This window comes from Dreissena polymorpha, chromosome 8 (assembly GCF_020536995.1).
Source record: "Dreissena polymorpha isolate Duluth1 chromosome 8, UMN_Dpol_1.0, whole genome shotgun sequence".
In the NCBI taxonomy this organism is placed as follows: domain Eukaryota; kingdom Metazoa; phylum Mollusca; class Bivalvia; order Myida; family Dreissenidae; genus Dreissena; species Dreissena polymorpha.
In genome coordinates, this window is record NC_068362.1 from 59,219,763 (window position 1) to 59,239,815 (window position 20,053).

At 35.6% G+C, this 20,053-nt stretch overlaps 1 protein-coding gene across 3 annotated transcripts in view; it reads right to left on the minus strand.

The window, feature by feature from the left end:
* Positions 1–20,053, minus strand: part of LOC127842455 (protein slit-like) — a 66,503-nt gene that overhangs the window by 18,555 nt on the left and 27,895 nt on the right. For all 3 annotated transcript variants that reach the window (XM_052371979.1, XM_052371977.1, XM_052371978.1), the window contains exons 2-9: positions 14,383–14,455; positions 11,476–11,547; positions 8,537–8,703; positions 7,998–8,142; positions 5,076–5,147; positions 3,451–3,522; positions 2,749–2,820; positions 2,359–2,430 (exon numbers count right to left, since the gene is read on the minus strand). In XM_052371979.1, the coding sequence (XP_052227939.1) occupies positions 2,359–2,430; positions 2,749–2,820; positions 3,451–3,522; positions 5,076–5,147; positions 7,998–8,142; positions 8,537–8,703; positions 11,476–11,547; positions 14,383–14,393 (683 nt within the window). In that variant the 5' untranslated portion in view covers positions 14,394–14,455. The remainder of the gene's footprint in view (positions 1–2,358; positions 2,431–2,748; positions 2,821–3,450; positions 3,523–5,075; positions 5,148–7,997; positions 8,143–8,536; positions 8,704–11,475; positions 11,548–14,382; positions 14,456–20,053) is intronic.

Below are 20,053 nucleotides of genomic sequence, written 5' to 3' on the forward strand. Positions count from 1 at the left end.
TTCAAAAAGGACGCTAAGTTAACAGGCAATGTTCATAAAATGTTATTTTTTGTAATGCTTTTTATTTCTTCCTAAGACCAATATACATTTAAATACATCGTTAAACTAAAATCGTCACTCAAACGAATAAATTGCATTGCCAAAAAAATATTCAAATATATGATTCGCGTGAACACGTGAACTGGTCTTTAAAATATTTCTATTTCAACGATTGTGTGGAACCAATCGGACAAAATAAATACTGATATTCAAATTATAGTCGGCATAAAATGTAAAATGGATTTCCTGTTCAACTGCAATACACTTTGGTAACAGAAACTAATGTATCACAAAAATAAAAAAAAAATGACGACATATTTTATATTTGTGAATGATATTTTTTCAGTTTTAAAACCAATATATATTTGCATTTTTCGCAAATTATTGATTAAATGCCATTTGCGGTTTATGCCACCAACGTGAAGATCTTAACGTGACGCTCATCACCCTGTCGAAGCCAACATTTTTTGGCAATATATATTAATTCCAGCAAAGAAATTTATTTTATTGTCATTTTATGTGTAATTTGAAATAAATATGTTAGTAGCTTCCGAATGTTATCGCCATGCTTCAATTAAACGTGCCGAGATCATTGTAGATAGAACATAAAATGCATATGTAGACACGCTCAAAATTCTCTCAAAAATCCACAAAAGCCTGTTGAAAATTTCCTGGATAAGACTTTTACTATCGCTCTCCTTTACACTGTCATCCTCCCAGATTTAGCGTTTCCTTACAGCCAAAGGCTCGCTGGGCAAGAACATTCCCAGAGCGCAACTTTTTTATAACATTTAGAAATCTTATCCGAAGTTTAAATTGAAATAAGCCTTGGAATTTCAAGACTTGTGTTTCACCTTCGTAGCATGCAGCGCTTCGAGTGATGCCGATAAAGCGTGGTATAAGGGCTTGCCAAATTGTTAACAGTCAACAAAGCATCCAGTGCATCGGTAATTGGTAAGAATGTTTTTAAAATCCTGTCGATTTGTTAAATTTGGCAACAATAACACCCGCATTTCATAGCGACTTAAAGGGATCGTAGGAAACGTTTGTAAAAGTACGTCATGATGCAACTCTGCAATACTTTTTAAAGTTTAATTATTCTCTAGATCACTGACTCGTGATAATCATGGCATTGTTGCGTTGTCAATTTGGCAATGAAGTGAAAGAGCTAAAGGTCTAAATATATACATATAGGGGGTAACCAATGCATTGAATTTCGTATAAAATTAACTGTAACACATGCCATAAGAACAGACGATACTGCTCTGTCAAAATGTCGCTCTTATAATTTAGAATACATAATTAATTTTATTTTCCGAAAATATGAATGTACAGTTTAAACGGAACATACGGATTTAATGTGTATAATGCGGTGTAAGTATGGTATTTACCGAGATTCCTCGATCAGGTGTCTTGACAAATGCGGAGTCCTAAAGATAAGACCCGGGGCAGGCTTGGAATATCATTAATATCCTTGGAGGTTAAGGATCGAGTTTCAAAATCATGTGGTATTATAATTCATATTAACAACCATTTCACAATTCCTCGCTGATTTGTATCTTGGTTACACTTATTCATGGTTAAAGAAGATATTAAAACAAGAAACATCTGGCGTCAAAATGTTAAATGAAAAACATAACGTGTTCAATCTGTTTCTAATACAAAAAGCAGAAAGCGGGGGAAAAGGCTTCATTAACATGTGACCGCAAAAAGAACATGGCGTTTATTGACAGTAAATGTGAATAAAAGTGTTCATAGATTCATTTCCCTGAACATTTAATAATGCGGTGCATTTTATGTTTATGTATAATTGCAAGTGACTAAACGTACTTTTGGAAAAGTATATATACTCAATATACATTTATCTTATAAAATAGCAATTTTAAAGCAATTAATTGGAATTTTTATAGAGGAATATAGAAAGATGCATTCAATTTATATGTACAAGAATATACAAAACACATTTTATGACGCTGTTGTGCGTACATCCACACATATGACATATAATGATTATGTAATTTTCATTTTTCAACCAATCTTAAACATTTCCCGCTAAAAATGAAAATGGTCCCATTCAACCTGCATACAACCTGAACAGCTTGAGAGTAACGTGTAAGCTGTTCAAGTTTTATGATGTTTGCTTCTCATCAGTACCTTAAGGCGGGAAATGAAGTCTTAACAATTCGAACCTTTTTAGAAAGGTATTTAGCTCAATTAGTTTTTCTTAAGTACTGCAAAAGTGTCAAAATTCGTATCTGAGTGGTAAATGGTAAAGGTCATCATACGGTCCGACATTCCTTTGTTAGTAAAACCACTCACAGCAAGTTCAGGTTGCGTAGATCTTTGAAGGTTTCCAGTGGAACACAAGAAATCTTGTTATTGTTCAGAAGTCTGGAAGACAAATACAGTCAAAGTAATAGTCGAGTGACTTAGCAAATTAACAACGATGGTATCCTTGTATTGGAAGGTATACTTTTAAAGGCTATATACAACAAAATATAATGTTTTGTCACATTAATAAAATATAAAGCATTATTTAAAACGCTATAAATCAATTGATTTGGAAATGGTTCAAAAAGGAAATGGGTCAGTAGTTATTGCAATATTTTTATTTTTATTTGATAAGACTGACTCATACGGACGAGTCGAACTTTGCCGGAAGAATTTGAATACAAACAACAATAAACCAGTTACACAAGATGTACTTACAGAAGCTGTAATGACGTCAGGCCGTCGAAAATTCCCAGCGGTAACTCCGTTATCTTGTTGCCGTACATGATTCTGGAAAGAATAGCTAATTAGAATTGATAGCAACGTTGATTGGTATCTAATCCGCGTGTTAAAGGTGCAACTAGGGGGTTCCAACCGAACCTCTCGTGGCACGTTTCCAAGCAGTTTGTAAACCTGTTTATCGCCTTACTGTATTAACCCTTTTGTTGTTCTGTATTAGACCAGGTAATTAGATAATGTTATGACAATAAAGGGTGCACCTGTCGGCTTCCTTACGTTGGAACGTCAATTGTTCAAGTTTGTGATTTTATACACGCGTTTGTAGCTTGGGTTTGAAATGAGTATGTTTATTGTTATTTATTCTACCATTAATTTTTGAAACTGAACTAATTAAGACATGCCATCATGAACCTGACTAATCGTTGTATAAAACGAGCCGCGTTCTATGAAAACTGGGCATGCGCGTACAGTGTCGTCCGAAATTAGCCTTGGCAGTCCGCACATGCATTTAACCCGGTTCTGCCAAAACGAGGCTCAAACTTTCTGTTTAATAGAGTCGTAAACTTTGACAAAGAACAGTGCACAACTCGCTTTTAGGGGCAGTTCGTAAACGTGTAAGGTTACAGGGATGAGGCAGTAACGTTCAACTGCTAATAGAAAATGACTGTTCAACATACTTACAGGGTATTCAATGTCGCCAGACCATCGAACGCACCGGCGTCTATGGCGTCGATTTGGTTGTTACTGAGGTCGCTGGAACACAGAGCATATTATTAGCACTGCGTTTTGATAAACTTTAAGCCCCGAGTTTATATAAATTTAGCCCGTACAGAGTTTATGATTATCATCAACTTCGAGGTCAGATTTTTTATCGACTCAGCGTGTAGATAGCATGCACGAGCATATGTAAATTATTCTATGTTTTAAATAAACAACTGGCAGGTGTTTCTCTTTGCAAAAATAAATTATCCGCGAGTTTTCTGTATCCCTTTTATTAGAGGCAAAAGTTATATATCAGGAAGTTGTGTGTTTATGGTCGAAATGTGCATTAATTGCACATACCAACGATGCATGCAGTATATAATTGTATGAATGAATGTATGTACTTGTGGCAATTTGTAAACGTTGTATCATCATTTAGGATGGGAAAGGTTATGGGACAACAAATAAATTAAATGACTGAAGTCACATCATACACCGCTGATAATAACAGCATGCGCTTTTGTTCTAGTCCCTTTTCCCTACTAACTCTATTTTATATATGCTGTAATACTTAGACATACTCATTCAATTAATAATATCGCATTTCCTCAAAGATCCATCAACATTACTAAATAGTTTCTCCAAGGCCACTTTCATGTTTGATGAAAACAATTACTTATAATTGCAATATTAATTACGCGGGATATTTCCTACTTGGTAAAACAAAGCAGGTAACAGATATAACATCAAACATGAATTTATAACCCGACATTGCACATATTTTTCAATTATTTCATTTTTGTGAAGGTATACGCAAGAGCATCGAATCATAATGTATAGAAAGTAGGGATTTTTTATGTATTACCTATAAATGCGATAAGCGCATGTATCTGTTTTTGCTGGTTTCTATGTTTGTGTTATTTATGTGTTTTTTTCTTTTAAGAGAAGATTTACATTTTACATTGAAAATAAGCTAATTTTACCAAACAAGCAGCTCATAAACGTCAGCAATATATCCTGGAGAAAAACGCAAACTTGAATAAACGTAGCGTTGTGTCTGGGACAAGTTTCCAAGAATATCAATCCATTTACAGATTAAGAATTTTGTGCCTGTCAGCGGTGATTAAATTATCCTCACATTTGATTGGAATGATTCGATTAGATCGTCTCTTCATGCGAATGAAGCGAGCGTAACTGGCATTCTTGTGGATAATGGTGGACACTATATCGAGTTAAGGTCTGCTTCATTCCCCTCGATTACCAAATTTGGTTTTGCAGGGACAGTTCCGACGTGCAATCATTTCTTGCAATTTCCAAAATATATTACAATCAGCGATTGCCCGCGCCGAAACTTCTTTAAGTTGTAATACTGTCCGAAAAAGGGCATTGTACCTCAAAAGTGTATATTTAATTACGTGTCATCTACGTGTAACATACACTATTCTTCGATGAAAATATATTCAGAAAACCTTATTGAAAATGTTAAAGTTACACTTTCAAAAGACAGTGCTTTGTGTAAAGTACGTTTTTATGATGAATACAATTGTACAACAATATACTGACGTTTTACTAACAAAATCGTTTGCGACTTTGGCAAAACTTACATTCTGCGAAGCCGGTGCATGTGCTGGAACACACCCGAGCGGATTCTGCTGATCTTGTTTTGCTCGATGCGGCTGAATAAAATAAGAATAATCATTGAGGTAATACTAATGCAATAAGCTTTCCCTGAAAGACATTATAACCTATCACAAAGCACATCGTTATTCACAGGTATTATACGCGTACGTCAAAATGTCTTCAGCTTCCGAAATCTTGACGTAATGCAGCCGTTTAGTTCCAAGTTTTGAAGAATTGTCTAAAAGTAAAAATTCTATAAACACATAGCAATTCAATACCCGCATAACTTACTGCTTCAACGATTTGGTAAAACAAAACATTTTTGCCTAGACAATAAATTATTGTTACGAGTAGACCTCCGATATAAAACAACTCTTGGTAATGTTTAAATAACATACAGAGGTAAAATGTCTTTATTTATTGCTACTTTTTGTAAGAAGGCCTTGAATATTTGTCTTTGTTTTATTCGTAGGTATTATGCAAAATGTCTTCAGGTTCCGAAATCGGTAATGCAATCGTTTAGTTCCATCTGAAGTTAACTGTCTAAAAGCAAAATTTTTATATAAACACATAACGAGTCAATCCCGGCGTAACTGACTGCTCACAGATTTGGTAAAATTATTTTTGACCCCCGATAAAAAAAACTCTTGGTCATGTGTAAATAACATACAGAGGTCAACATTTATTTATTTATTTTTCCTTTTGTTAGAAGGCCTTAGAATTTGTCTGTGTTTTATTCGTAAAACCTTTACTGTAATGATCGTAAACCTCATAATTAAAAGACGTATACGGTTTCTACGAAAACAGACAGCTCTCGGTGTATGAACCAATTTGATGGCCCTAATGGCCGATTAAATGCAAGTGAAAGTCAATCTGTATATTTCCTTTGGGATATCGAAATCATGCGGACATAAAGAAATCAATTGAATGAAATAAGAAAACGACATATTCAGGAAAACAATATGGTAAACACACAAATGAGCAATTTGATATAATTTGATCAATAATCCGAATTGGCATTGGCTTGAATTGTTTGACACTTGGGGTTGGAGTTATACGCCCCTTGTCTTCATATAATAAATTGTCTTCAAAATAGCAATATTTATTTCGCAATATTTATTTCTGTCTTCTTATAATGAATGTTCTTATAGCTAGCAATAATTATTTACTTTCTATGTCATCCCTATGAATCGTCCCGCATTGGAAAAATAAATAAAAAATAAAAATATTTGTATAGATGGATCCGACAGTTTTTTATAAGAAATAAAGAAACTTTGGCCTATGTTTTTGAATGTCAAGTGTATAAGTGTAACGTTTATTCTAAATGAAATATGTACTGATGTTGGCAGTTTTTTTTTAATAATAATAAATGAATACAACTGGAAAAAATATCGAAACTGCTCACTTTGCAATATTTTGCAGGTGTAATCGTCAATTAATATCGGATTTAAGGTGGACATAAAATATAAAAATAACAAGTTATCGTCGATCTCTACAAAACCCGGGCATACTGGTGCTTAAAGTATCGTCCCAGATTACCCTAAGCAGTCCGCACATGCTAACCATGCCTGCATGTACATGGGACGACCCTGTTTTGCCTGGACAAAATTTTCGTTTAACAGAGACTTCCTTAAAACGAAAAATCCATAAAATAGGAAAGTTTTCCCCTTATTCAGGCTTATTTGGGAAGATACCTTAAGCACATGCATCAAGCCCAGCTTTTCCAGATACCGGCTCTTAGGCTATTTTATATGAGCCGCGTTCTGATAAAAATGGGCATAATGCATGTGCGTAAAGTGTCGTCCCAGATTAGCCTGTGCAGTCCGCACAGGCTAATCAGGGACGACACTTTCCGCTTTTATGGTATTTTTAGTTTCAAGAAAGTCCCTCCTTACCTAAAATCAAGTTTAGGCGGAAATGTCGTCCCTGATTAGCCTGTGCGGACTGCACAGGCTAATCTAGGATGACACTTTAAGTACATGCATTAAGCCCAGTTTTCTCAGAACAAGGCTCATATTTTGATATCTCCGATACAAACCGCGTTAATTACGCTTCTGTCAACAATGCAAGGCCTCATAGCAAATATATTACACTGGATAAGACTTCAATAAAGATATCCCATTCATAATAGTCATTAGAGCCGCTGTGTTGAACTGACCGGTGTCCGGTGTCCGTGTGAACAACTGGACATAATGACCACAAACCACTGGACATAATAAACATTCTGAAGTGCTTAAGCGGATGAACACTCATCTTGCAATCTACTGCCCATCATTGCACAGTTATGATTGATGAACTCAAACCAATACCACAGATAAGCCCTTAGGCTCCCACAATTTTCCGCCCTTAAAAGTTCGCTCCGGGTCTTTGTTTCTCACACGTGTACGCGCGTATAAAGAGGCCAGCGCTACGAATACCAATTGCTGTCCGTCAGGTTATCAGTTATTATCTTAAACACGTCCATAAATCATGCTTTAATCGTTCATCCATTATCATTTTTATGAAAAGGTCATTCGAGGATAATTCGTTTATCTTCCACATTAAACGGCCGCTGATTTATTTCTAGTACATTTCGCTGCCCTTATCAGAGAGTATAAGATCTCAATAGACTTAGTGGCTTTTATAGTGCTGTTTTTCAAATTTCCAAAGCAGTTAATATTAAAAAGGAGATTTGGGTATGGTGTTATACTGCAAGTTAACCGTGACGTTAAATTCTGATATTATAAACAAATCCGCACTTAATGATGACCAATAGAAACCTGATTTTCCTCTTTGTTGAAAGTATTGTTTTTTTTATTAATTTAACGTAACATGATAACACATTTTTACAAAATTCAGCAGTCTTATTCGGCGTTTGATGTAAATTTGAAATTAAACCATCGCATTTAAAAATGCACCGTACTTACAGTTCGGTGGCGTCCGTCGGAAGGTTTTCGGGAATTTCCGTGAGTTCTCGGTCCCGACAGTCAACGAACGATCCGGTGCACTCGCATTTACTCGGACAAACCGTCTGCTGCACACACAACGATGGTGCGGATGTGCCGTCAACATCTAAGAAGAAAAAAATAACGTTAACTGTGTGTTGTTTATTTCTACAAATTGCTGTGTTAAAACACCATTTTAAGACAATTACAGTTTCCGGTCCCAATCGATGAAACTGCATATTAAATCGTTGCATGCATATGATATCGTTTGTTTGTGTTTTCTTTAAGTTTTGTTTTGTATTTGTGTGTGTTCTCTTTTTTTCCAAAGGATAGTTATTTCTTTGTAATTCGAAAATAAAGTACTCCTTAAAGTATAATGACAATTACATATTTCGACTCATTTTCAGAGGGAAACCATGACACATTATGATACGCCACATTAGAGCGAACATGATCTATATGTTTCTTCAAAAGATAAGAGATATGCCTTTTTCACTCTGAAGTTAGCGACCGTGTCTCACCATTGCACTTGAGTTCCGTCTCCAGAAGTCTGTTGAAGTTCTTGCCCTTGAGGTTCAGTGGACCGTGACAAGTCATGTGACGCGCCAGACGCTTGTTTTTCGGCTTCAGCCATCTGTACAACCATGTAAGGTGACAGTCGCACGAGAACTTGTTCTCGCGAAGTCGTCTGGAATGTTTCGAAAAGATTCTTCTTGCTTTTATAGTGAATCTTAAAAGTGTATCGTAAAAGTGTAAGTGCATCTTAAAATGCGCAAGTGCGTATATTTTGTTTTACGAGGCCAATCGTGATTAAATGGTCATTTCATTATTTTTTCAGAATACGTTAATATTTACAATACTTAATTATATTGTCTATAATAAATCCATTTAATGAACTATGCAATAAATATTCATGAATAAATATAGTAAAATGTAAAAGAATAACATTTTCTAAAAAAAACTTTATGGACAAGGTCACACGCTTCATTTTTTCTGCTGTGTGTATTTTAGAAAAGCAATAGGAAAGAAGGCGTAGACAAATCGTAAAAAAGTTGGAACTTAAAACTAATGATAAATACGTTGCATCTGTACTCGCAAAACAAGGGCACATACTTTCCAACTTTATCATAACTATTCTGTGCGATTATATAGATTAATATTTATTAAAGAAAACAACATCAAATCACCATGAATTGGCGGTGTCATAGAGCATGGTAATAAAAAATATAAGTAACAAGCGTATATCTTAACATCAAAGAATCGTTTATTGCAAATCTTATCTCGCTCTTTAACGAATTATGATACACCCTTGTAGTACACGATATTTCAAACCCGCAATACTGGCTGGCACTCATGTCTTTTGTATACTAATAGAGATCAAGTGGCCAGAACTTAATAACAGGTCTCCAGGATACCTCAGTAATCCTACATAAGCTGAATCTAGGATACCTCAGAAATCCAAAATAAGCTGAATCTAGGATACATCAATAATCCTAGGTGAGCTCAATCTAGGATACCTAAGTAATCCTAATTAAGTTAAATCTATGATACCTCAGTAATCCTTAGTAAGCTCAATCTAGGATACCTCAGTAATCCTAAGTAAGCTGAATCTATGATACCTCAGTAATCCTAAGTAAGCTGAATCTATGATACCTCAGTAATCCTAAGTAAGCTGAATCTATGATACCTCAGTAATCCTAAGTAAGCTCAATCTACGATACCTCAGTAATCCTAAGTAAGCTCAATCTACGATACCTCAGTAATCCTTAGTAAGCTCATTCTAGGATACCTCAGTAATCCTAAATAAGCTAAATCTAGGATACCTCAGTAATTCTAAGTAAGCTGAATCTACGATACCTCAGTAATCTTAAGTAAGCTCAATCTAGGATACCTCAGTAATCCTTAATAAGCTCAATCTAGGATACCTTAGAAATCCTTATTAAGCTGAATCTACGATACCTCAGTAATCCTAAGTAAGCTCAATCTATGATACCTCAGTAATCCTAAGTAAGCTGAATCTATGATACCTCAGTTATCCTAAGTAAGCTCAATCTACGATACCTCAGTAATCCTAAATAAGCTGAATCTAGGATACCTCACTAATCGTAAGTAAGCTCAATCTACGATATCTCAGTAATCCTACATAAGCTGAAATAAAGATACCTCAGTAATCCTAAGTAAGCTGATTCTAGGATACCTCAGTAATCCTAAGTAAGCTGAATCCAGGATACCTCAGTAATCCTAAGTAGGTTGAATCTAGGATACCTCAGTTATCATAAGTAATTTCAATCTAGGATACCTCAGTAATCCTAAGTAAGCTGAATCTACGATACCTCAGTAATCCTACGTAAGCTGAATCCAGGATACCTCAGTAATTCTAAGTAGGTTGAATCTAGGATACCTCAGTTATCATAAGTAATTTCAATCTAGGATACCTCAGTAATCCTAAGTAAGCTGAATCTACGATACCTCAGTAATCCTACGTAAGCTGAATCCAGGATACCTCATTAATCCTATGTAGGTTGAATCTAGGATACCTCAGTTATCATAAGTAATTTCAATCTAGGATACCTCAGTAATCCTATGTAAGCTGAATCTACGATACCTCAGTAATCCTACGTAAGCTGAATCCAGGATACCTCAGTAATCCTAAGTAAGCTGAATCCAGGATACCTCAGTAATCCTAAGTAAGATCAATCCAGGATACCTCAGTAATCATTAGTAAGCTCAATCTAGGATACTGCGGTAATCCTAAGTAAGCCCAATCTAGGATACCTCAGTTATCCTAAGTAAGCTGAATCCAGGATACCTCGGTTATCCTAAGTAAGCTAAATGCACGCGCGAGTCGGTATCGACGGCTACTTGGTGTCTGTTGTAAAGTTGTTTAAAATGTTCTATTTAATATTATTTGATTCTCGTTCTGGGAAAACGTGGTTTCATGCTTTTGCGTAAATGTTCTTCCAATAATTTGCCCGTGCAGTCCGCACAGGCCAATCAGGGACGGAACGTTCCGCATTAACTGGATTTTCGCAAGGAAGAGACTTCCTTAAAAAGGAGACATGCCATAAAAGCGGTAAATGTCGTCACTGATTAGCTTACGAGAACTGCACAGGTTTATCTGGGATAATACTTTACGTACATGCATTTACGCACGTGCTCCCCGTTTCCCCAAGGCGAGGCTACTTTATATTTCAGTTCAACTTTTAAGTCAAACCACAGTGATCTAAATATAATAGCTTGGTTCAGCTTCCTTCATAATGAGGCAACACATTATCCGTTTTATATTTGAATAAACTCGTCATGCATAAACAAGTATTCGATTGCACCGAAGTGACTTGATTGCAGTAAACGCATATTAATCATCCACTAAGACGTTTTGATTTAGTATTGATTTAAAGAGAGATTATCTTGATGGGACGCACACTTTGTCGCATATTTGTATTGTCGTATCTATACTTACAACACTTTCAGTTTCGTCATCCTGTCGAACATGTTATGTGGTAAAGTCGTGAGGTTGTTGTTGTTTAATGTTCTGAAACGACAGCGACAAAAAGTATCATTAACAATAACACACTCAAAAAAATAATTCGAAAGTCGACAACGATGTAAATGTTCGTCGATGCAAGTTATGAAGATGACACAGTGGACAACAACGACGACATTCCGTAATTCAGCCATCAAATATCGACACGCCTACAAAATGTTCCCTCGTGTCATAAATTGATGAAGTCGTACATACGACACACAATATAGTTACAATAAATATCATTATCTAATTTGTTAACCTGATAGTTTAACCAACGTTAAATGTCAGAATGCGTATGACATGAAAAGGTGCATTTAGTAAGTTCTTGTTTATCTAATCATTCCTGCTTTAAAAAGACCAAACAAGTACCTCTTCTGCGAGAAAAAAAGGTGTTCAAAAATGCGTTTGACGAATGTATAAATTAAAATAATATCATATAAATGGGTTATTTATTACGACTGCACTTTATGAAAACGTATTTTCCAACAGATGAAATCCGTAAGAATATACTAAACTTTAAAGTGAACCATTAAAATGCATACTTAATGCTCTAATATGACATGGCGTGAATAAAAACAAACTATCAGCGGCAACTTTGCAACCTTAAGATGGGCGCAACATTGTTGGGATTATTTAATATTCCGCATTGCGTTCATTCATTATAAACAGGACAATGATCATAGGGTTTTTAAATTTGCATAATGCAATAATCGACGTTGAAAACGTCAAAAGACACAGGCTGTTAAGCGCAACGTTGAGTCATTTCGCTCTTTAGCGTGTCATTCATCATAAGTATAGTTGAAAAAAGCGTACATTTAGTTTATGTTTACGCTCCCCCAAAATTTATTTTTGGGGAGCATATAGTCGCCGCTTCGTCTGTCCGTCCGTGCACAATTTTTGTCCGGGCTATTTCTCAGCAACTAATGACCGGAATTCAATGAAACTTTATAAGAAGCTTCACTACCAAGAGGAAATGTGCATATTATCAGCGGGTTCTGGTCGGATGATTTTTCACAGAGTAATGGCCCTTTGAAATTTTCTATAAACAAAAATTGCCCCCCCCCCCAACTACTGTGCCCTCAAGACGTTGCCTTTTATCTGAATATATAGTGCAATATTGTCACACAAAAAACTTTGGGGAGCATCACCCGTCTCCGACGGTTGCTTGTTCTTTTAGTTTCTTAGTATTTTATTAAATGTTTTTGTTTTGATCTTTGTTTTTAACACATGTTGATTGTTTTATTTTAATATATGATCGCGCAGTCAGTAGTTCGCATAAAAAACAAATAATCCAGATACATATGATTGATAAACATATGATGAATAAACATATAACCTTTTGTTGCAGTTTATGTACAAATTAAAGGTTCAAAACACTGCATATTTGACGTGTTTTGAATAAGCGCCATGTAGTTATTATGAGCTATGACAACCTGGACACACTTCATCATAAAAAACCTTTTGTTGTAGTTTATGTATAAATTAAAAGTTCAAAATACTGCAGATTTGACGTGTTTTGTATAAGCGCCATGTCGTTTTTATGAGCTATGGCATCTGGGAACACTTCGTCATAAAAATACGATAAATTAAACTCAGCGTAGACGAATGACATCCATTAAAACAGCAATTGAATCAATCAATCTCAAATTTTGTTAAATTACTTGTTCTTAACCATCAAAACAGATTCAACAATATATGAAATAAGCTAAAAACCTATAGGCGTGTATTTTGTTATTTTTTTATATAAAGCTGGATATGCTATAAACATATTTTTAAATATTGTAAGCACTGTTGTCTACTACTCATGGGAATATACTATATGGTAGGACCACGTTACACTTCTTAAGGCGCCCATTCACGTATATACACTAATGTAATGGTGCCGTGTATTATACCATTGATGATACAAATTACTTGCACGAAGTATGATGTTTATGATTTGTATCACCCATGATATCGTTTAATTGTATATAGAAATAAACTCGTGGTATCGCTAAATGGTAAAAAGAAATACATATCGTGTGAATATCGTTCAATAAAATCAGACGATTTAACAAAATGAACACTAAATGGATTAGAGATACATTACAATATCATATCGCTAAATTATATAAAGTCAAATAATTTGATGCGTCGTGATTATATGAAAACATCCTTAAATTATATTATGTAGCAGTACCATTTGATATCGCTCAATGATATGAAGAAAGAAAACTATATTATGGATCGCAATAATATCAAGTGACAACACCATATGACATCATCTCAATTATATTAAGGGATAATATCATTTGACATCACTTAATGAAATCAAGAGATTGCACCATACGATATCTCTAAATAATATCAAGAGACATTACCATATGATATATCTAAATTATATGAAGAGAACGAACCATAGGATATCTCTAAATCATATCTAGATACAACATAATATGATATTTCTAAATTATATCAAGAGACAACCCAATATGCTATCTTCAAATCATATCAAGAGACAGCACCATGTGATATCTCTAAATGAGATTAAGATACACTTTTATATGATATCTCTAAATTATATCAAGAAACTTCATCATGCGATATCTCTCAATGATATCAAGAGAAAACACCGTATCATATCTCTTAATGAGATTAAGAGACAGTGCTAAATGATATCTCTAAATTATATAAAGGAACTTCATCATGCGATATCTCGCAAAGATATCAAGAGAAAACACCGTATGATATCTCTTTTTGACATTAAGAGAAGGCATCCATTTAATTCGCTCGAGTAAATCACGTTGTTGTCTTAAATGTTGCATCTAAATTAATTTGTCTAAGCTATACACGTGTACTTACAAGTAGAGCATGTTGGCTAGCGATGAGATGGTGTCAGGGGCCTAAACAGCTTAGCTCGTTGTGGTCCAGTTGTCTGCAATAGAAAGCGTAGCACCCCGCATAAGAATGTGCGAGACGTCTTACCGAACGGACAGCGTAGCACCCCGCATGAGAATGGGCGATAAATGTTACCGAACGGTCAGCGTAGCAACCCGCATGAGAATGGGCGATAAATGTTACCGAACGAACAGCGTAGCACCCCACATGAGAATGGGCGAGAAATGTTACCGAACGGACAACGTAGCATCCCGCATGAGAATGGGCGAGAAATGTTACCGAACGGACAGCGTAGAACCCCGCATGAGAATGGGCGAGAAATGTCACCGAACGGACAGCATAGAAACCCGCATGAGAATGGGCGAGAAATGTTACCGAACGGACGGAAATTCGCAAAGATGAAGAAAAAGGAATAATTAAAGAATTGCATGTATGTTCAATATGAATATCGCCGTCTAAGTTGAACAATGTCTTACTTTTTCATTAACATTCCTATACGATAAACAATTTAAATATAGAACCTTATCTCTTAGTTTTCTATGATTTAAGTTAAAATGAAATACTGAAATATTTGCCTCGTTCTGGGAAAATTGTGCTATAGCACGTTCGTAAAGTGTCGTCCCAGATTAGCCTGTGTATTCCGCACAGGATAATCATGGACAACACTTTCCGGCTACATTGAAATTTCGTATAGGAGAGACCTTTTAACTTCAATTTCATAAAAGCGTAAAGTGTCGTCCCAGTTTATCCTGTGCATTCCGCACAGGATAATCGTGGACAACACTTTCCGGCTACATTGAAATTTCGTATAGGAGAGACCTTTTAACTTCAATTTCATAAAAGCGTAAAGTGTCGTCCCAGATTAGCCTGTGTATTCCGCACAGGATTATCGTGGACAACACTTTTCGCCCTCATTGGAATTTCGTTTAGTAGAGACCTTTTAACTTAAATTCCATAAAAACGGAAAGTGTCGTCCCTGATTGGCCTTTGTGGAGTGCACAGGTTAATTTGGGATATTACTCTACGCACATGCCCACTTTGCCCGGATCTTGGCTCAAATATGCCCATGTAATTTTGGCCGTGCTCAATGAAAAGAGGATTTAATGCAGTCCGCACAGGATAATCAGGGACGACACTTTCCGCCTAAATTGGATTTTTGCTAAGAAGAGACTTCATTTAAACAAAGAATGTCATAAACGCGGAAAGTGTCGCCCCTGATTAACCTGTGCGGACTGCACAGGCTAATCTGGTATGACACTTTACGCACATTCATTATGCCAAGTTTTCTCAGAACGCGACTTATTTGATTCTAAGTAATTCGCTTTATGTGTGGCTTTTCGAAGAAATTGAATAGTTGATAAATATGTATAATAGCGGTTCGTCGTTATTTATTAAAACCACTGATCGAACGGTTAGGACTAATTTAAAACTATGTGTTGTCAATGTGCAGAAACGTTATAAACATATTAATCGTCAAACCACAACATTAATAAACGGATTTTCCCAGTAGATACGTGGTCGTTAATTTCATACCGGACTATTTTTCAACGTTAAAAGGCAAAACGAATTATGAGGCATTCGTACTTTCAAAGCGTCACTAAGAGAAAACATACAATATTATTTGCTTAAAGTCACTGGCTTTCAAATTGAACGTGGTTAGGAATTCAAATTACGGAAATATGTGGGGGAGGCAAGGGATGGGGCGAATTTAATTGTGAAATTTTAATCACATTAAGTCAGGTTGCAGTAAGATACCTAGGTAATGTCAGACTTCCGCACACATTTTATCATTTATAAGATCAAATGAAACGTCATTAATTGTAGAGCAAAAATGGGGGAAATATATTCAATGAATGTGTAGACAATGTCAACTGCTTTTTATGCTCCCCTCAAAAAAATTGGCGGGAGCATAAAGTCGCCGCTTCGTCTGTTCGTCCGTCCGTCCGTGTGTCCGTCCGTGCACAATTTTTGTCCGGGCTATTTCTCAGCAACTCATGACCGGAATTCAATGAAACTTTATGGGAAGCTTCACTACCAAGAGGAGATGTACATATTTTCAGCGGGTTCTGGACGGATGATTTTTCACAGAGTAATGGCCCTTTGAAATTTTTCATTAACTGTACATATAGTGCAATTCTTGCCCAGGCTATTTCTCAGCAACTAATGACCGGAATTCAATGAAACTGTATGGGAAGCTTCACTACCAAGAGGAGATGTGCATATTATCAGCGGGTTCTGGTCGGATGATTTTTCATAGAGTTATGGCCCTTTGAAATTTTCCATTAACTTACATATAGTGCAATTCTTGCCCGGGCTATTTCTCAGCAACTAATGACCGGAATTCCATGAAACTTTATGGGAAGCTTCACTATCAAGAGGAGATGTGCATATTATCAGCGGGTTCTGGTCGGATGATTTTTCACAGAGTTATGGCCCTTTAAAATTTTCCATTAACTGTACATATAGTGCAATTCTTGTCCGGGCTATTTCTCGGCAACTAATGACCGGAATTCAATGAAACTTTATGGGAAGTTTCACTACCAAGAGGAGATGTGCATATTATCAGCGGGTTATGGTCGGATGATTTTTCACAGAGTTATTGCCCTTTGAAATTTTATATAAATTAATTATTGTCCCCCTAACTTCTGTGCCCTCAAGACGTTTCCTTTTATCTGAATATATAGTGCAATATTGTGACAAAAAAAACTTTGGGGAGCATCACCCGTCTCCGACGGTTTCTTGTTTAAACATATTTCAAATCAAGCGGACTGCACAGGCTTATCTGGGACGACACTTTACGCACATGCATTCTGCCCAGTTTTCTCATAGCAAGACACAATTTGAAATAGTGTTCATACGTTGAAGAAATGCCAAAGAAGTGAAACGGGTCCTCAAATTTAAAACGTATAAGTTGTACAATGCACGCGAATATAAAGTACAATTAAAATATCCATTTTGTATAGACATAGCAAAAGTTATGCATTTTCCAATTTCTTACATAAACCTCACTGTATTAATTGATGACGTGCTTTGTTGGCGGTTTCAAATTCTTAAGATTAAATCATTTATCATTCATGCAATTCAGAACAAAAGGATGGGTGAACAATATTGGGTTTTAAATCGTTTGGATTATTGGGAATTCGAGCACCTATTTATCAACGAAATAACCCTTAAATCAACTTAAATTATCTCAAATAGGTTTCAATTATTATGTGTAATTTGAAGAACGACCATACATCAATGGCAATATAATCGGGGAGTTGGCACTTTCAATTACCGTAAAAACATGTCTTTTAAATGGTAATTAAATTAAATCTACAAAATGCTATTCAAGTATTGTAGTAAGTTTGAAATTGCTGTGTCTACTTAATAATAAGCAGTCTATATCAATTTAAAGTATACTAGTTTGTTTGAAATTATTTTGTCTATTTAAGCAGTCTATATAAATTTAAATATTAACACGATATGAGCCGTGTAATGCCGTATGCGGCCGCATTCGCGCAGGCTGGTCAGGAGTAATCCAGTCCGCTATAGGGTATCACGGACTCATTAGCGGATAGGGTAGCCTGTGACAAGACCGCGGAGATGCGCAGGCTGATCTTGAGCTTATCTGGCCGCATATGGCATAAGACCCCTGTTCACATACAGCGGCTCAAATGTGACAAATTGTCACATGATTTCAAAAATGTTAACAAACACTTTTCCTGTGTTTCTATTTGTTATGTTTATGAATTATTCTTAGTATAAAACTTGATTAAAATCTTGACAATAAATTGTAAACTCTTAGAAAATTGTTTTAAAAGTACGTGTATTATAGCAATAGCTTCAAATCAATTATGGGTGACACCCTGATAATGTATGGCATTATTATTTAATGAGTATTTAAAGACATGTGTACCAATGGAATGCGTATTATGCGCGTGAAAAACGCGAAAAGAGTCCATTGATGTCAGGTGTCAATTGATGACAATTTATTGCATAATTAAAAAAAGAAAATAACAAATTGCGTTTTCGCCAAATAAGGATCAATTAATTGTTGCTGCCATGTGAGTTATTGATTATGAAAGGCCTTATTCTTTCATGACGAAATGGTATGTACTATAAATATAGTCACAAATAAAAATCCATTCCCACACCTAATCTCATAGATAGTTTTCTAGTTACCTATTTAATCTCATTAATAACAAATATTAGACACTTTTATTTTTTCTACATCAATTGTAAATTGAGTTAACGTAATAATGTGCGATTGTAAAAATGTAGTAAACATGAAACACGTGCTAAATGTCATTTACATCGAATTAGCTTTTACGGATTCTCTATTTAGGACTGTACATATTTACGTAAGATACAATATGGCCTTGACACAACACAATCAGCGACCATAACCAATCGAGCCTCGTTCTGGAAAAACTAGGCTGTGAGTACTGGGCAGTCCGCAAGGCTATTTTTGGCGACACTTTCCGCTTTTGTTTAAAAGTCCCTTTTAAATTCAGTGTATGCGAAAAGTGTCGTCAATGATTAGCCAGTGCGGACTGCACAGGTTGATCTGGGACGACACTTAACGAACATGCATTAAGTCCAGTTTTCCCAGACCGCGGCTATATCATAATCCCATACTACATACTACCACCCAAAAGAGCTGTTTGTAAACATAATTTTGTATCCTTCAATACTGAATGAAACCAAATATTGACGTTTTAATGGGACACTCCCATAATAAAAAAATAATACGCATCAAAATGTAATTAGCATAGACAAAACAATAGATAACAGGGTCTTTAATCCGTTATGAACCAACTGGCCGATAGAGTGACTTCGCATAAAATCAGATGGAAGCGTCATCACAAATGGACATATTGTTCAATTAGGCGAACATGACCAGTATGTGACGTGGTGTCAGCCGTGGGATATCTTTGTCACACTGACATTAATGAGGGGGCTGGGGTTATTTTGAAGACAATTACCACTGTGAAGGAATGTATATATGATGTTATTCGGTTCTGTCATATGATATACATTTTTTCGGTAGCTCAGTACAGAGCTAAGCAAATATTGTCCCTATTATATAAGATCGATCGTTTTGGGCCGCGATGTCAGTGTATTCTCTATTCTTTAACAATCGGTGATTGTCTTTCAGACAGTGAATAAATTGTACGTTTTCATCGGATTATATTACTCAATTGGCTTATTTTTACGAAGATTTATTTACTCTATTGGAATCGCAAAAATTGTCTGATAAATGGCGTGATATTGAGAGGGTCAGAGGCAAATATGATCCATGAGAATATTAATAAGTCCATAATTAACATCTGAACAAGCCGAAATGCAGTTGGGAGATGTTTTATTCACCAAAATAATCCGATTTGAAACTTGTAAACTAATAAAATTAAAATTAAACACTATTGAATGATATTTTTAATGAAAATTGCGAATGGTCAGAATAATTTCTATTGTATGGTCAGTATTATAATGTAAAATAAATGCGAAGCTGAACCTGCGTTATAATTCGTCATTCAATACACTAATTTAAAGACAGGTTTATCTGAGGGAAGGGAATCTATAGGGAATTTCTGGAGTATGCAAAAAATACACGGCGACTTCAACTCTCTACTACATTTTTAGCCGCGCCATG